Raw genomic sequence first — 17,019 nt, forward strand, 5'->3', positions numbered from 1 at the left:
GTGTCTGAACAACCGTTCCACAGGTGCATGTTCATTATTTATGGTTCATTGAACAAGCATGGGAAACCGTGTTTAAACCCTTTACAATGAAGATATATGAAGTTAATTCGCAAAAACCCAAATATCTTTAAAAGACTGGGTCCTGAAAAGGGCGTTTCTTTTTTTGCTGAGTTTACATGTATCTAGGCTATAGGTCTTCCACAGTATCTAACACAAGCATATGACACTGTATAGGCCTACTAGACTGGAGTGCCAACCAGGTTCAGAGAGCACTGCTTCACTTGAGTATGTCAGCTAGTCTCTCTGTGTGGAGGGCCTCTGCCAGGCAGGTGTAACTTGATCCCCAGCCAACCCAATGTGTCAGCCTGACTCTGGGGGTGACGGTGTCAGCAGCTCAGTGGAGACGGGCAGGGACACAAGGGCACAGTCACACTGCTCTTGTCATTTCCCCTAAACTGGTGCCCTCTCTCTGTCTGTATCGCTATCTTGCTTGCTTCCTGTCTCTTTCTCTCTCGTTCTGTCATGGGACAACTATGCTATTTGGCGACCTTTACTGTACATTTCTCGCTTTCTCGCTTTTCATTCTCTCATCCCCTTTTGCTTTTCTCCTTTTCTTCCTCTCTCCTCTCACCTGGTTTCCTTGAGGGTAATTAGAAGTGAGAAGCAGAGCACAATGCTCACCACCACCCCTTGTGAGTCTGTGCTCTCTGGTGGGAACTCCTGTGATGAGGAACACCTGGAGCAGACAGAGCGGTTGCTTCAGTGTGGTAGCTGGATGCAGTACGGTCTCTGTCTTAGTCGGCACAATTATGCTGCTTTTTTGGCTCTTTTCGGATTAGGCCCAGCTGCTAGTTAAGTCTTCAAATTGTACTATGCTTTCTAGGATTTAGATTGAATGGCAACTACTTTGGGTTTAGTGTGAGACAGTTACAACACTAAGACTCTGTTGGGGACAGAGCACTGGCACTGTGCTGTCATGTTAAATCTCTGGTTCAGACCAGGTGATTATAACATTGACTTGAATGGGGATGCCTGTTATAATTGAATCTATTTCTATAAAGGGCAGCAGGGCACATTCAGCACAATAACAATAAATGATTTTCCAAGGGAGATAAACGAACGTCGTAAGAGACTGTATCCGGTACGAAGGCAACAAAGGGAGAAGGGTAAGCGTGCCTTTCTCATTGTGGACAAAGTCTTTATAGATGGACATCTATTCTGAGACAGCTCTCAATTACATGCTCGCTTACACATACGGACTTATACATACACACGATCTCGCTCTCTTCTCTCCCTCTTTTCTCTCCCTCTCTATTGTCAAACTGTTTAATAATTTAATGTGTATTGTTTGTCTTTTTTATACATTTGTCTACAAGTTTATATAAGTTTACAACAGGCAAGGGGAAGATATCAAAATAGGGGCATTGGGGAATAACATATTGTACGGAATACATTTGTATGGTAGTGAAGCCGTCTAGAGTAATGCAAGCTCTTTTTCATGATCATGTGAAACGTCAATTGCTATGGAAATGCTGTGATGTGTTTTTCAATGATGTTAAAGGTAATTATGATGTAATTATGACGGTAATACAATATGGATTACAATCATGAATGTTAAGGCTATACGCACTACATGTTACACACACAGTCACTCAACCATGCAATTGGTGGAGTTATTTTTTTACTTGGACATCCCACATTATTACTCTTATACAGACATCGTACACACTCTCACTAAATCGCATCCAATGTCATACACATCAACCGACTCAGATTTACTACACACATAACATCTAAGTAACTAAAAACGAATTATGATAAGTGTACAAAATGATGTATTGGATCTTTAAAAAATACAGCTTTTTTTTACATTACATTACTCTGCAGTTTACCTATAAAATGGGCTGATAAAGTAGACATACTCGGTATTCATGTAACAAAATATACACTGCTCAAAAAAATAAATGGAACACTTAAACAACACAATGTAACTCCCAAGTCAATCACACTTCTGTGAAATCAAACTGTCCACTTAGGAAGCAACACTGATTGACAATAAATGTCACATGCTGTTGTGCAAGTGGAATAGACAACAGGTGGAAATTATAGGCAATTAGCAAGACACCCTGAATAAAGGAGTGGTTCTGCAGGTGGTGACCAGACCACTTCTCAGTTCCTATGCTTCCTGGCTGATGTTTTGGTCACTTTAGAGTGAAAGCACTGCCAGCATTCAAGTGGTAGCATGAGACGGAGTCTACAACCCACACAAGTGGCTAAGGTAGTGCAGCTCATCCAGGATGGCACATCAATGCGAGCCGTGGCAAGAAGGTTTGCTGTGTCTGTCAGCGTAGTGTCCAGAGCATGGAGGCGCTACCAGGAGACAGGCCAGTACATCAGGAGACGTGGAGGAGGCCGTAGGAGGGCAACAACCCAGCAGCATGACCGCTACCTCCACCTTTGTGCAAGGAGGAGCACTGCCAGAGCCCTGCAAAATGACCTCCAGCAGGCCACAAATGTGCATGTGTCTGCTCAAACAGTCAGAAACAGACTCCATGAGGGTGGTATGAGGGCCCGACGTCCACAGGTGGGGGTTGTGCTTACAGCCCAACACTGTGCAGGACGTTTGGCATTTGCCAGAGAACACCAAGATTGGCAAATTTGCCACTGGCGCCCTGTGCTCTTCACAGATGAAAGCAGGTTCACACTGAGCACATGTGACAGTCTGGAGACGCCGTGGAGAACGTTCTGCTGCCTGCAACATCCTCCAGCATGACCGGTTTGGCAGTGGATCAGTCATGGTGTGGGGTGGCATTTCTTTGGGGGGGCCGCACAGCCCTGCATGTGCTCGCCAGAGGTAGCCTGACTGCCATTAGGTACCGAGATGAGATCCTCAGACCCCTTGTGAGACCATATGCTGGTGCGGTTGGCCCTGGGTTCCTCCTAATGCAAGACAATGCTAGACCTCATGTGGCTGGAGTGTGTCAGCAGTTCCTGCAAGAGGAAGGCATTGATGCTATGGACTGGCCCGCCCTTTCGCCAGACCTGAATCCAATTGAGCACATCTGGGACATCATGTCTCGCTCCAATCACCAACGCCACGTTGCACCACAGACTGTCCAGTGCTTTAGTCCAGGTCTGGGAGGAGATCCCTCAGGAGACCATCCGCCACCTCATCAGGAACATGCCCAGGCGTTGTAGGGAGGTCATACAGGCACGTGGAGGCCACACACACTACTGAGCCTCATTTTGACTTGTTTTAAGGACATTACATCAAAGTTGAATCAGCCTGTAGTGTGGTTTTCCACTTTAATTTAGAGTGTGACTCCAAATCCAGACCTCCATGGGTTGATAAATTGGATTTCCATTGATCATTTTTGTGTGATTTTGTTGTCAGCACATTCAACTATGTAAAGAAAAAAGTATTTAATTAGTGTTCCCTTTATTTTTTTGAGCAGTGTATAAAACACGCAAGATTCAAGACTTCGTGCTTTTCAGCTAAAATTATTACGTAGAATTCTTGCCACCAACAAAATGTTGAATATTTGGGGCATAAAATCATTGAAGTGCTGCAGATTTTGTTGTGAGGATACAGAATCAATAGACTTTTTTATTTTGGTTTTTCCCCCAGTTAGCATGTTTCTGGTCTCAGGTTCAGGAATGGCTGAAAATGCATAGCATTGATCTAAAATTGACCCTAGAAACAGTACTGTTAGGAGATCTTGAGTGACTGGGTCAGTCAATTACTAATTCTCTTAGTAAAAGTATTTATCTTCAACTCACAATTTGTGGATTCTATTCGATTAGATAGATTGGAATTGTACGTTAAACATCACAGCATAGTTGAAAGATATGTGTTGTGTAGAAACCCAACGTGGAGATGGATGGGATGGGCTGAGGGTTGGGATGTGGAATTGGCGACGAGTGGAGTTGCTGTGTGGGAGAGAAAATGGTGGTCAACGATAAAAGTACAAATAAAACATAATAAAATGTATGTTTGAATGACACTGAGGGTTCATGTTTTTACAACTAATGCTGGTTTACTTGAGGCTGATGCCATGCAGGTGTTTGTATACATGCATATACACACACTCTCGTTCAAATAAACACATACAAGAACACACACATACATGTATTAGTGCCAGACATGCAGACAAACATATACAGTTGGCATTGCTGTTATGATTTTAGTTGTTCTTGATGTCCTTTGTTTTAAATTTCAAAAAATGGGGGGTTTACTGTTATCTTTCTTTTTTCTCTTTAGTTCATTATCTTGGTTGTTGGTTCTTGGGGGTGGAGAATGGCATTAATTCTATTTTTCTTGGGGGGCTGTGGGAGGGGTCTCGAATGGTTGAGGGACAGCTATTGGGTAACTGGGGGCATGTTCGGGTTCACGTTTTTTGGCCTTGTTGGAGATCTTTCAACGTTCCCTTGAGCAGGGCATTGACCCTGGATGCTTCTGTTTGTCGCTCTGAATGGGAGTCTGTTGGATGACTGGTATGATGTAGTTGTTGAGCGGCTTCACTGCACGTATATTGTATGTTTTGGATATTCAATAAAAACCATTTAAAAAAAACAATTATAAAGAAAATGCCTTTCAGTTTGTCTGCTGCGGCGCAGAAATGGTTATCTGTAACATAATATTTTGGGAATCGCATACACACAGGTTAAATGTTTCGTTTAACCTTGTATTTTGACAGGAAGTCATGCTGAGACCAAGGTCTCTTTTACGGATGAGCCCTGTAATTATCTAAAATATAGGCTACACATCAATACACAGGTTTCAATGCTGCTCCTATGGATGAGTGGGGCAGCACAGCAGTGAACAGTGGCTTGTTATGATCTTGGATACAGGAACACAGGTGGTTGTACTGTACAGCGTGGTGTGTTAGGTCAACCTCTACTAGCCTGCTACCAAAATAGACCGTCTGTCGTCCTTCATACGTTTCCGTAACCGTGTATTTTCTAGGAAGTGAGGTCCCTAAGTAAATACGAGTGGTGTACTGTTATTGTCATAACCCTTCCCCCACTTCTGTCTCCTCTGTCATAAGCTGGCCCACCAGATGGGCTGTATGGGAGATCCCATGTTAACAACAGCTAGGACAGCGGTAGGCTAGTAGTCACTAAGCAGTAGATGGACTGAGTCGGAGGGTCTCTTTCTGAAAATTCCAGCACTTAAAGGGTTCCACCGGATATTTTTATATCCCGATCCAATGTCCCCTTCCCCCTCCTTCCACCCCTTTCTATTCTGAGGGTGATTTCAACATTCAGAACAGTGCCAGTGAGCCCCCCCTGCTTTTTGGACAGGTGCCAAGGAATATCAGCAGGGAGGATGGTGGTGGGGAGAGATGCCAGTTAGACTGACCGGGCATTGTGATTGGTCGAGGGGGCGGGTGAAGGGGGAGTGGTAGCCTATGAGGTTGTTGGATTGTTAGTGCTGTGCAGGAGTGCTGGTCTGGTTAATAGGCAGGTCTGAGAGAGGAGACACTATTGAGCTCCTACTTATTACCAGGCAGAGATCAACCAGCCTTTCTGTCTGATTAGATACTAATGCAGCACACACACACAGTTCCCTCTATAATAAATAGGAGTCTGATAGTGCGTTGTACTGTCCTCCCTCAGTCATTACAGCTAGACAAGGCCTCTGTTAGTATTTGTTGCTGTTAAGCAGTACACTAGCTGTACTGTAGATTGACAGTTAATGCCTGCCTGCCAATTTCTTTCTCTCTCCCTCTTTCACACTCTCTCCGTTCAATTTAAGGGGCTTTATTGACATGGAAAACACATGTTAACATTGCCAAAGAAAGTGAAATAGATAAACAAAAGTGACATAAACAATCAAAAATGAACAGTATACATTACACTCAAAGTTCCAAAAGAATGTCTTATATTTACAGTGTTGTAATGATGTGCACATAATTAAAGTACAAAAGGGAAAATAAATAAACATAAATATAGGTTGTATTTACAATGGTGTTTGTTCTTCACTGGTTTCCCTTAACTTGAGGCAACAGGTCTCTCTCTCTCCACTCGCTCTCTCCCTTCTCCCCTCTCTCGCTCACTTTCGCTCTCTCTCAACATGGCTGTCCCTATGGACACTCCTCCCCACCATTTACTCACTCTCAGCCTGCCTCTGCCTGTCACTCTGATTGACAGTTCCATTCCCCTACCAACAGGCAACACACTGGGAGGCGGGCATGTCATTACTCTCCCTGTCATTATTATGATAATTCATCAATGTATTCATGTGCAGGCCCCTATGGACACTGTCTGAGGCTGGAGAAACTCCGGTAAGCTCCGGTGTGTGTGTCAGTCACTCAGGCACTGAGAAAAATGTGCGTTTATGGCCTTACTATTGCTGAGGACAGAGCACAATGGGCGATTTGTTTGTGTGGAGGGAGTTGAAGAGTACGTTGAGATCCCAGAGTTCCACGATAAACGGCTGGATTTGCGGTGAGAGGAACAGCCAGTCAGTTGGAAGCTGTCTAGTATTGACCACACTTTTGAGTTTTCCCATTGACCAGATAATAACCAGAATGTCCACCGAGTGGCACTTACTTATTAGCTGGCAACACTGACCAGATTGAAATGGCTGACCGGCACTAGTAGGCTTTAGACACACACACACACACACACACACACACACATACGTATGCACACACAGGCTCCCCCAGTCCCTCTCCTCATGCCTTTAATAGTTTCCAGGAACCGTCACCGAACTTCAGCCAAAACAAATAAAGGCTTAAATAAACCAATTTCTCTCGCAGGCTCCCCAGCTATCTGATCTCTCCTTTGGCTGCTTGGCTGGCCACTGGAGACAGACTTTGGGAAAGGCCTTGAGTTTGTTCTTTCTTTCTCAGTCTTTCCTTATTTTCTATCTCCCCCCCCCATTTCTCCCTCTGTCAGTTTCCAGGTGTCCATCTGTTGCTCACCCCCGAGCCCCCAATCTCTATCTGGCCATGAAGGAAATTGCATTTAAGAAGCAACTCAATGTGTTACTTCTGAAATGCTGAATGTGCTTGGCTTCTAAAAGTCATCTCTGGAAAAAGTCTGCTAGCTCTGACATTGACCTCTAAGCGGATGAAAGGGAAATTGCAGCCCTAGGTTACTGAACTTAAAGCCTGCTGCTCTGACATTGACCTCTAAGCGGATGAAAGGGAAATTGTAGCCCTAGGTTACTGAACTTAAAGCCTGCTGCTCCTCTCTGCCCTGTTCTGAAAACCTCTCCCTTTCTGTTTGCAGCTGAGAGAAGCGAACAACACGAGAAGAGAACCATTTGATGGAAGAAAATACAAATAAAAAGCAAGAAAAGACCAAGAAGGAAGCTGCTCAGAAACAGGTGAGTTGTTACGTCTCTCCTCAAACGGAGTACCACCTCCTGAAAAACCTCTCCATCAGGCTACACCTTCTCCCTCCTTCCCTCCGTCATTCACCTCTGTTCCCCAGGTAGGTGTGTTCAGTATAGTCTCCTTATGACTGAGTGTGGGAGTTCCTCCCTAGTTTAACCTCATGGATTAGCCTAGAGCCAATAACCCTGCAGGCAGCACACGGCCAGGTGTATGGACCCTATTTAAAGACAGATTAGAGCTGGCATACTAGCTACACACACTGCTCTGTTGGAAACACTAGCCTGGCTCTGGTAACCAAGGAGATGTTGCTGTCGCACATAGACGCACGCCATTCGCACAGTCATACAATTGTACACACAGGCATATAAAAACACGATGCTATGCGCCAACGCATACTCGAGCCCGACAGTTAAATCAGTTGACGAATATTATCGGCCGATATTAGCCCTTTTCACAGAAATATTTGTTTCGAGCTTTATTCCTCAGATAAAGCGTGGATATTATATACATAGAATGAACATTCGTTTTCAATGTTTGCCTGAGGGGGGCGCTCTCAGAGCTGCTCCTTGAACATCCTTCAGGACGTGAGCGTGTGCATGGTGGTTTTTCACAGCCAGCGAAGGCGTATGAGGAAATAATCAAAAGTACCCGTTACCAAGCAGGGAGCCCTGTCCTCATTGTATGCTCACTTAGCTAGCCAGCAAGGTAGTTAGCCTAGCTAGCTAGCAATCTGTGCTACCTATGTGCGACTGGACTGGCGCCAAAGTGAACACTGACTCATCCGTGATACATCCCTGAACGTGTGACTAAAACCAGTGCGCCAAACATTTTCCTGCATGAATGTTTTCAGTCATCAGCGCATGCCATCTGCAGTTGAAATATGTAGCCAAATACATACATTTTGTATTGAATAACGGTATAATTTACATTATGGTTTCAGTAAGAAAACATTTTCGCAATGATCATCTAGCGCGGGCTTGTCATAACAAGCTCTTGTTGCGAGGTTGCCATAGTGGTTCTTTACTTGACTGTTTAAAGCACTGTAGTGAATCTACTCAATACAGATGCTGACATCTAGTGGCGACATTAGGAACTCTTTCAGACATTCTTGTTTATTAGTGTGCTTGTCGTGCTTCACTTCTGCATTCTTATCCACTGCCATAGATGGACACAACTTAAAGATGTACCTAAGGTCAACTGAATAATGTTTTTATTTACTTTTGTATTCATAGAGGGTATAGGGGCTTTGTGCTGGTTGTCATGTAGGCCACAAATAAAATGTTCTTAAATAATGTTCATTTTAATATTTAGTTAAATCATCATTTAGACTCTGTTAATCCTTTGGAGTGCAATTTGTGAAAAATATATTTTTCATTCTGCCTCCTAAAAGAAAAAAAACATATTTGCACGTATATCAGTGACCTTTGCCTCCCTAGTATCGGTATAGGACCCACAAATCCCATATTGATCGGGCTGCTAACACACACATTTGCACTCAGACAGATTAGACAGACAGCCTGTAATTATCACTTCCACTAGCCAGCAGCCGTGCCAAGGCACTTTATAGCAGGCGTCTTCCCAGGTGGGGCTGTTTGGGTCTTGAAGACTGAGGCGTTTTACCTTGCGTGTCTAATCAGGCCCACACAGCCTACTGCCAGTTATGTCTCAATGTCCCACATCCCTACATTTTCAGCTAATTTCAATTGGCTTTTCATTTAAGATATTTGCCCATTCGTTGTATGAATATGCGATTGTGGGCTGCATCCAATTTGGCAGCCTGCAATGTGATGAAGTTCTACTGGGAATATCATTTCTCATGTTTACTTTGATTATGAGTTTAACAGTTTCCTTCCCTGTTGTGTAAAAGTACATACATTCCTTCCTGTAATGCACTAATGTTTTAGTTAATGACAAACTTTTACGACACACCATTTTGCTAGCTCCACATTAATCATTGAACAAAACCAACTTTACGTTTCCAGCTGTTGACTTCTCTCTCCCTGTGTGTCTTCTAGGCTGCTGACACGAAAACCAAAGGTGAGTGGAATGACTAACTGCCGCTCATAGCCGCACAGCTTTTTAAAAGTGCATGAAAATGATTGACACACACGGTCCTAATCGGCTCTGATTTTTAAGGGAGTTCATATGAGCCACAAAGGCGTATACATACAGATAAGGGCTGTGTAGGAGCAGGCCCAGCGTCATCTAACATACAGATACACAATGACTTCTCCTCTGAGCTCAGCAGTGCTGGCCAATGATTTGTGGAGAGGGCGCCCAGATGGGAGCTCCTAATGGGGGGGAGGGGGGTTTGGGAGGGTAAGGTGTTCAGTCAGTTCCAGGGGTGACATTATTTAAGGGGCATCTTGTTCCGCTCTCTCCCAGCAGCATATGTGCTCACATCGGTAGTATGTATGCTATTTCTGCGTGCGTTTCCATTCAGCACATTTTTAATTGAACCTTTATTTAACTAGGCAAGTCTGTTAAGAGCAAATTCTTATTTACAATGACGGCCTACCCCGGGCCAAAACCTCTCCTAACCCGGACGACGCCGGGACAATTGTGCGCCGCCCTATGGGACTCCCGATCACGGCCAGTTGTGATAAAGCTGTAGTGTCTGTAGTGACGCCTCTAGCACTGCGATGCAGTGCCTTAGACCACTGCGCCGCCCGGTCCCCCACGTCAAATGTTTCCTATTGTATTTAGCCAACAAATGAGTCTAGTGTGTGTGAAGAATGTGTGTCATTGCGTGTGAATAAGCCAGGGGGTCGTTGTTAGTGCGTGTAGGTGTTAAACCCCTGCAGGCAGGCATTAGACAGATGGGGTCAGGGCTTTGGTCCACTCTAAAGCCCATTAGAGCATCTGTTCAGTTTGCGCTGGTCAGCACCTCGCCCTCTAAAAGGTGTGTGTGTGTCCTGTTTGTGTTACCGGGGATTGGCCCAAACACACCCCAACAGCTAACCGCCCTCGCCAATAGGCATTGGGGTTTGGCCCGACGTCCGTTTGCGTTGTGTAGAGGTCAATGGCACTTTCTTGACCTCTGACCTCGTTAAGGTCTGTCTAATTATCTCTGGGGGAGACTCTGTGCTCCGTCTGTTGGTGAGTCACCAAGCGAGAAGGAACCATTTTAAGCCGAGGGGTGACTTAGGGTGTCCAACAGCAGACTGAGAAGGTTTAGTTTGAAGTTAGATGACAGAGTGTACAAACTGAGAGGGAAAGGAAGTGGGATGAGTGCATTCAAGCGTCAGCCTACAGAGAATAGGACCAAAAAGGAACTTGTAGGGCTGAAACAACTAAATGGACACTGTATAGCCTACTTTTAAAGTAAGCAAGAGAGAAAATGATCTCCGCTCAATTTGCTACAGAGCCCTCTAAGTAGCATAGGACTGTTTTACTTCAGTTAGCATCCATGTCACTAAATAAGGTGTGTGTGTGTGTGGGCAAATCAGTATGTAGCTGTGACGTCTCTGTCCATATCAATGATCTCTCATCACTCTCTAACACACGTTTGTACACCCACAACCCCACACACAGCCTCATCCCTTCTCCAATCACCTTTCCCGCTTCCTCCTCCTCCCTCCCGCTCACGTTTCAATTTGTTTACGGTAATCGGTCTTGCCTGGTGCGATCATATGTATGAAAATTAGATGAGGCGCTGGCGCTGTAGAATTAACTCCTGTGCCCCCCATTAGCCATGGAGCTCCAGTGAGACGGGGGACCAGCCTCCCCACCCAGGCAGTCCCTGTTGGGGTAGAGGGAGTGCGCCTCAGCCCTCTATTAGCCATGGAGCTCCAGTGAGATGGGGGACCAGCCACAAGCCTCCCCACCCAGGCAGTCCCTGTTGGGGTAGAGGGAGTGCGCCTCAGCCCTCTATTAGCCATGGAGCTCCAGTGAGACTGGGGACCAGCCACAAGCCTCCCCACCCAGGCAGTCCCTGTTGGGGTAGAGGGAGTGCGCCTCAGCCCTCTATTAGCATGGCGGGCAGGGGAACGCTGATTATTCCCCACAATCAAACCCCATCGTGCTGCGCGCACACACATAATGCACCATACCCCCACTGCTCAGAGTGACACAGTTAATGGAAACAGGTGGTGGCTTCTGAGTTTGTGAGCGAAAGCCATCAGTAATACCCGGGTATGCCTGACGCATTCTCTACCCAGCCCTGGTGTAATCAGAAAAACAGCGCCTGCCTTTATAATGTATTCAAGAACAAACTTAATGCGTGTCAATCTTTTACCTCCGTTTCCCATTAAGGCTTCGGTATGCTTCAGTTCGGCTGGCTGCTAGCCGATGTCGGCTAGGCGACCTGAACGAGTGTACTTGCATACTCCCTTAAAAGTCCTTTGATGAAAAAGAGGGGGGGAAAAGCAACAATAGTGCGGTTTGTCCATTTGAGACGCCGTAGCCAGTTTACACCATCTTAAAATAGTCCAAATTAATTTAAGAGCTCTTAGTTGTGCAATTTTACATCTAAGTAAGATGTTTTGTATAGTATTTCTCAATGAGAAATGCATGAAAAGGAGTTGTCTCTTGTTGAATGACAAGTCTTTATTGAAGAATCACTGTTGACCAATCACCGACGAAAGGGCGTAGACTTCGGCTACTGACTAGAGAGAGAATTCTGTTGCCGAACAGCCCCATACAACTGTACCAAATGAACAAAAACGTCACAATATCGTCATTATATGCACTTACTCTACCGAACTGTTTTCGGTAGAAAAACTGGGAAGCATGCCACCTTTACCCCATGCTGTTTTCTCCCCTTCCCAGGAGACCGCCCTGCTACCATGGCAACCCAACAATTTGCCACGGCGACTGACATATTTACAAGGTGTCACTGCGGTGACAGGAGAACTGCATTATCTCCACCCGGGAAACCGGACGACATCACATCGTAATATGCATATTGGATTAATTTGCAATTTCACATTCAATTAATTGTCAACACTTTTTAGTCGGATTTCTTAAATCGCAATCTAATTGGGGGATAATTGACTTTGGGGGGGGGGGCGCGTCGCCTTTCTGTGTCTAACTGCAACATTAATAAATACTCTGTAAATGAATAGTGAGTGAATGGATCCTGGTTTATGGATGCGAAGGATAATTGTTTTGTCTTTTTGCTTGCATGTCAAGTAGAGGGGGTTGATTTAGGAGTAGAGAGAGAGGAGGGGATGAAGTGGAAGGGAGGGGACAGAGAAGTGGGGGATATTTTCTGCTTGTATTCATGTTGGATTATCACTCACACGCTGCAGACAGAAGAGGCAATTCAATATACCCTCCGTTACATCACAGCTGAGAGGGCTCATGTCACATTTAGAGGCAGATTAATAGAAAAGCGTATGTGCTGATATTAATGGCATTTAAAGATGAGGCTTTGCATGGGGGAGAGGGTATGTGTTGCTGAGTAGGACTGCCTGGTGTGTCTGGAAGAGGCAGCCCTCCTGTCTTCTGCTTCAGGTCACATTCTGCCTTTTCATGTCCAAACCACCAACACCACTCTGCCATTTTTGTGTGTTGATGAGGATATGCTGACAAATCATATCTACGTGGGAAGCATTGGCTCAGTGGTATACACATGACTCCTAAGGCACGTGGATTGAAGCTGTCCTTGTGCACAGATCTAGGATCACCTTCTCACCATAGCGTGTAGAGAACACACCTGACCTTAGATCAGTCTTTGGGCAACAATCTCCTTTGGATAAGGGAGGACTGACTGAATCGTATCTAAGTGTGGGACTTTGGCTTAGTGTTATCTACCCATAGTTAACTGCAGTGAATTCTAACAGTCTCTATGAATCGTATCTATGGATCAACCAGACTCCTAAAGCACGTAGAAAGTGTGGCGAGAATGAGTGGACACTGCTGAGATGAGCCCTCTGCTCATTAGTGTGTCGGGGCTCAGGGTGGGGTGGTGGGTCACAGGAGGCCCGCAGAGCAGAGGTGCATTAGGCATCTCCATGGTGACGGGCGGCGGCCTAGTACCCAGGGAAGGGTGAGGGGTGGAAAGCTGTGCCTTTTAGTGTCTCTGTGTGTGTGGGGGTCTCTGACCTGCTACACGATTTACTACTGACAGATGGAACATCAGACAACCCCCCCCCATGGCACACACTCTCACAAGAGACTGTCTGGGTGTATCTTAACAAGCAACCATCAACACTCAAAGCTACTGATCCTGCTGTACCACTAAAGTCTATAGCCCCTCTTAACCTTTAGTACTGTCAGTCCTCTCAACTACCCTGTATCCACTTAAACAAGGCCACTAAACACACATACACCTCATCGGTCAGATGGTTTAGTTAAGTCCCTACATCACTACTTTCCAATGCTTGGACATGAAAAATGTATTTTCATGAAGTCACATTAACATTTGATTTCCAATGAGTCATGTATATAACTCCATCCAGGATGCAGATAAACCTCTTCTGTAGTCCACTTATGTGTTCTACACACAGCCCTCCCCCACTATAAACACGGTCACATATTAAAATGCGTCCTCATCACACAATAGCAGCACGTAGCTAACCTCTGACATGGACGATTCCCAGAACCCTTCAAAGCCAGGCACACACTCCCTAACCGAGCCAGTGGCTCCTTATGCACCAGGGCCTGCCCTCTTGACCATCATCCTTTTCACTCAAGCTTTTTCATCTCTTTCGGCTTAGTTAACCATTGAGTGGGGGACAGGAGGCCAAAATTACAAGTTTGGTTAGGAGTGCTTCTCCTCCCTTGAGGGTTTAATGGAATGTACAGTGTGTCTCGTTATAATGGTTTATTTAATTGACTCTCCTTTGAACATCAAATAGTGTTTTTAAGGCTTTAGCGACCCGAAAAGGTCTAGTATTGCAGTTTGTTTGCGCTCCTTCTCTTTCATTCTCTCTCGTTCTCACACTAATTTGTGCACTCTCTCTAATTCTCTATACCATTCTCCATTCATTCCATCTTTCATTCTCTCCCTTTACTTTGCCTCTTGTTCTGGGTGTTCCTACGATCTCTCAATCTCCCCTCTAGGTCTTTGGGTGTAGGACAATGTCACACGTATCACCTGCTATCTCTCCCATCAGACATACAGGTGAATCTCCCATATATATAGAAGAGAAAAAAATCTCTCACACAAATGATGGCGCTAGAGAACTTGACTAGACAGCATTTTGATATCGCTTTCTCTCATCCTGGTGAAGGGATTTTGTTTCGCCTCAGAAAATCTCCCGCGAAGCGCTTTAGCGTACGTTATGGATTAAAAAAACAACTCTTTTCCACCCAAAATAAAAGGAGTAATGTTTTAACGTTTTGCTAGATCTTTTTATTTAGAGCCGAGAGACGTCGTATCGTAGCCGCCATTCATGCTCACACACACGCTCGTGTGCACACACACACACACACAGCTACTCTCTCCTGAGTAAACTCTTTTTCACTGAGTTATTAAATGCAGATTATTCCAAAGATGGATACACAATACCCAGCTGGCTGGAATAACAACTGCAATTTCCCATCATAGACCAGATAAACTGTGATCATTTACACACACAACATAGTGCTTTAATAGCTATTTAATTGTGTTGTAAAAGCACCAGTGTTGTTATAAACAGAGGCTACTGGAGAATAGAGTGGAAGCGCACACACCCAACCAACCCCCCCTCAGATATACTCGCATAATGTGGGATATCCACACTCACAATGTACACCCGCACACCCTCCCACCACGTCACAGAAGCTGTGATTCATAGGGTGTGTGTGTGTGTGAGGCTGCCGGCCCAGTAACAGCCCAGCAGTCCATCTGCTTCCTCTAATGGATTCAGAGCAGCAGTGAACAATGAGAGAGACCGAATTGGATGAACGAGGGGGAGGGAGCACTAGAGAATAAAAGGGAGGGAGTGCGAGGGACAGGTTGAAGGGAGAAAATGAAATGGCTGAGCAGAGGGTGAAACGAAACAGAAGAGGGTGGACATTGTAAAAGGCAAGCGCGAGGAAGGAGAGAGAGAGGAGCAGGACGAAGGAGAGGGAGAGAGCCGAGGGGGGTGCGTGGTGAGGACACAGCACCCTGCCTACTGATTGGCTGTGACTGCGTCAGGCGGGCTGAGGCTGAATTGAATCAGATATGTGCGTCACCAGCTGCCTGCTGCAGCGCCCAACCAGCTAGCTAGCTCCTGCTGCTGGAGGGGCCAGCTCTGCCCAGAGATGGAGGTAGATCAGCAGGCAGTATGCAGTTTATGAGCGAGAGAACCTAGTTGTGTATGCGCATATTTGAAAGTATATTGAGTGTGTGTGTCAGAGGCACAGGGGTGCACAGCTCATGTGCAGAGGGTGCTCTCTTTCTAGAAACGGTGTTGGCAGTGGGACAGGCCTTTGGCAGGCAGAGGGAATACGTGGGCCTGCCTGCAGTGTTTGCTTTAACCCCCGCTGTTGCAGCACAGGACAGCTAGTCAGCCACATCAGGCCTCTACTGTTCATGTGTGAGATTCTACACAGTCACACCCTGTTAGTTTCTCGCTCTATTTTCTCTGGAGCCACAACTTGGAAAACCATGAAAAAATGACAAAAGCTGCAGTTGTCCTAATTGGTCAGACTGATATGACCTCAAATGTCATTGTGTGCATTTGTATGTTCCCATGTGTGTTGTGACAGAGTCCTCACAGTGGCTCCTGTGTTCCCAGAAGAGTGAGAGATCTGTTGCCTGGTTGCTAATCTGCATCTCTCCTGTGCCAATCCCTTCGCTCTCTCCCGTCTTCTCTCTCTCTCTCTCTCTCTCTCCTTTCTCCCCCCTGAGGCATACCTGCCAGCCTGTTGTTTTTAAAACCAGCCTATGAATTCTCCTCTGTAGCCACCTAGGGAGTATAGAACCACAACAAACCGTATTCACATTCACCAAACTGATGTAGCAGCTCATGAAGGTCATAAAGTATTGAGAGACAATATGGCTGCCATGCTTTTCTAGTCAGCATGGACAGTGAGCACACATACCATGTCAGATATGCAGGGTGTTAACCTCTTTCCAATGCAGTTGCGTAATACGCACCCACACACTTGTGCTACATAAGCCTTGGTGCAGACACACACACTTCCGTAAGCCTCTGTGCAGTTTCCCCTCCAGCCCTCGCGGGCAGCTCTTAGCCTGTCCAGCCTCAGCCTCCTGCTCACCCAGAGGGCTCAGCTAAGCTCCTTTAGACACAGTAGGCTGACACAGTAGGCTGACACAGTAGGCTGACACAGTAGGTCCTGCTAGTACCGACTGCTAATACCACTTAGTCTGGTCAAGGCTTGATTAGAGGGCTGTTATCTCTGGGGAACTAATAGACAGAAGAATGCACAGGGTCAGGCAGAGGTGAGTGTGTGTGTGTAAGAACCTGCCCTTTCATGTTGTCTGGGCTGTCTGTCGGTGGTGTTCATGCACAGGTCGGCTTATAAGGAATGTTATTACTAACCACGTTTCGCTTGATTTCCCCTTAGAAAATAAGGGCTATGTTTTCAATCCATGTTATACGGGTGTCAGATATTTGGGGTATAACATTTTTTTAGAATAAAACCTTGCCTGGTTGCTCTAGGGTTAGAGGTCATTTGATGTTTCAACCTATGAACATCAGTTCAAATCAACCTATGAACATCAGTTCAAATGATCAGTGTGTTCATGTCATACTCGATCAGGGAAATGATAACACATTCAGGGGTGCACAGCTCA

The 17,019-nt window shown here is 45.6% G+C and overlaps 1 protein-coding gene and 1 long non-coding RNA gene across 2 annotated transcripts in view; one reads left to right on the forward strand and one right to left on the reverse strand.

Annotated features, from left to right (window-relative positions):
* The window catches only part of LOC115142458 (trinucleotide repeat-containing gene 6C protein-like), an 85,026-nt gene that overhangs the window by 12,190 nt on the left and 55,817 nt on the right, over nucleotides 1–17,019 (forward strand). Inside the window, 2 exon segments of the mRNA XM_029681944.2 lie at nucleotides 7,240–7,336; nucleotides 9,362–9,383. Of these exon segments, the coding sequence (XP_029537804.2) occupies nucleotides 7,277–7,336; nucleotides 9,362–9,383 (82 nt within the window). The 5' untranslated portion in view covers nucleotides 7,240–7,276.
* The window catches only part of LOC135560176 (uncharacterized), a 51,768-nt gene continuing 36,413 nt past the window's right edge, over nucleotides 1,665–17,019 (reverse strand). The window contains exon 2 of the long non-coding RNA XR_010458738.1: nucleotides 1,665–3,930. This is a non-coding gene — a long non-coding RNA (uncharacterized LOC135560176). The remainder of the gene's footprint in view (nucleotides 3,931–17,019) is intronic.

The sequence above is a fragment of the Oncorhynchus nerka genome, linkage group LG15, assembly GCF_034236695.1.
Source record: "Oncorhynchus nerka isolate Pitt River linkage group LG15, Oner_Uvic_2.0, whole genome shotgun sequence".
NCBI lineage: Eukaryota > Metazoa > Chordata > Actinopteri > Salmoniformes > Salmonidae > Oncorhynchus > Oncorhynchus nerka.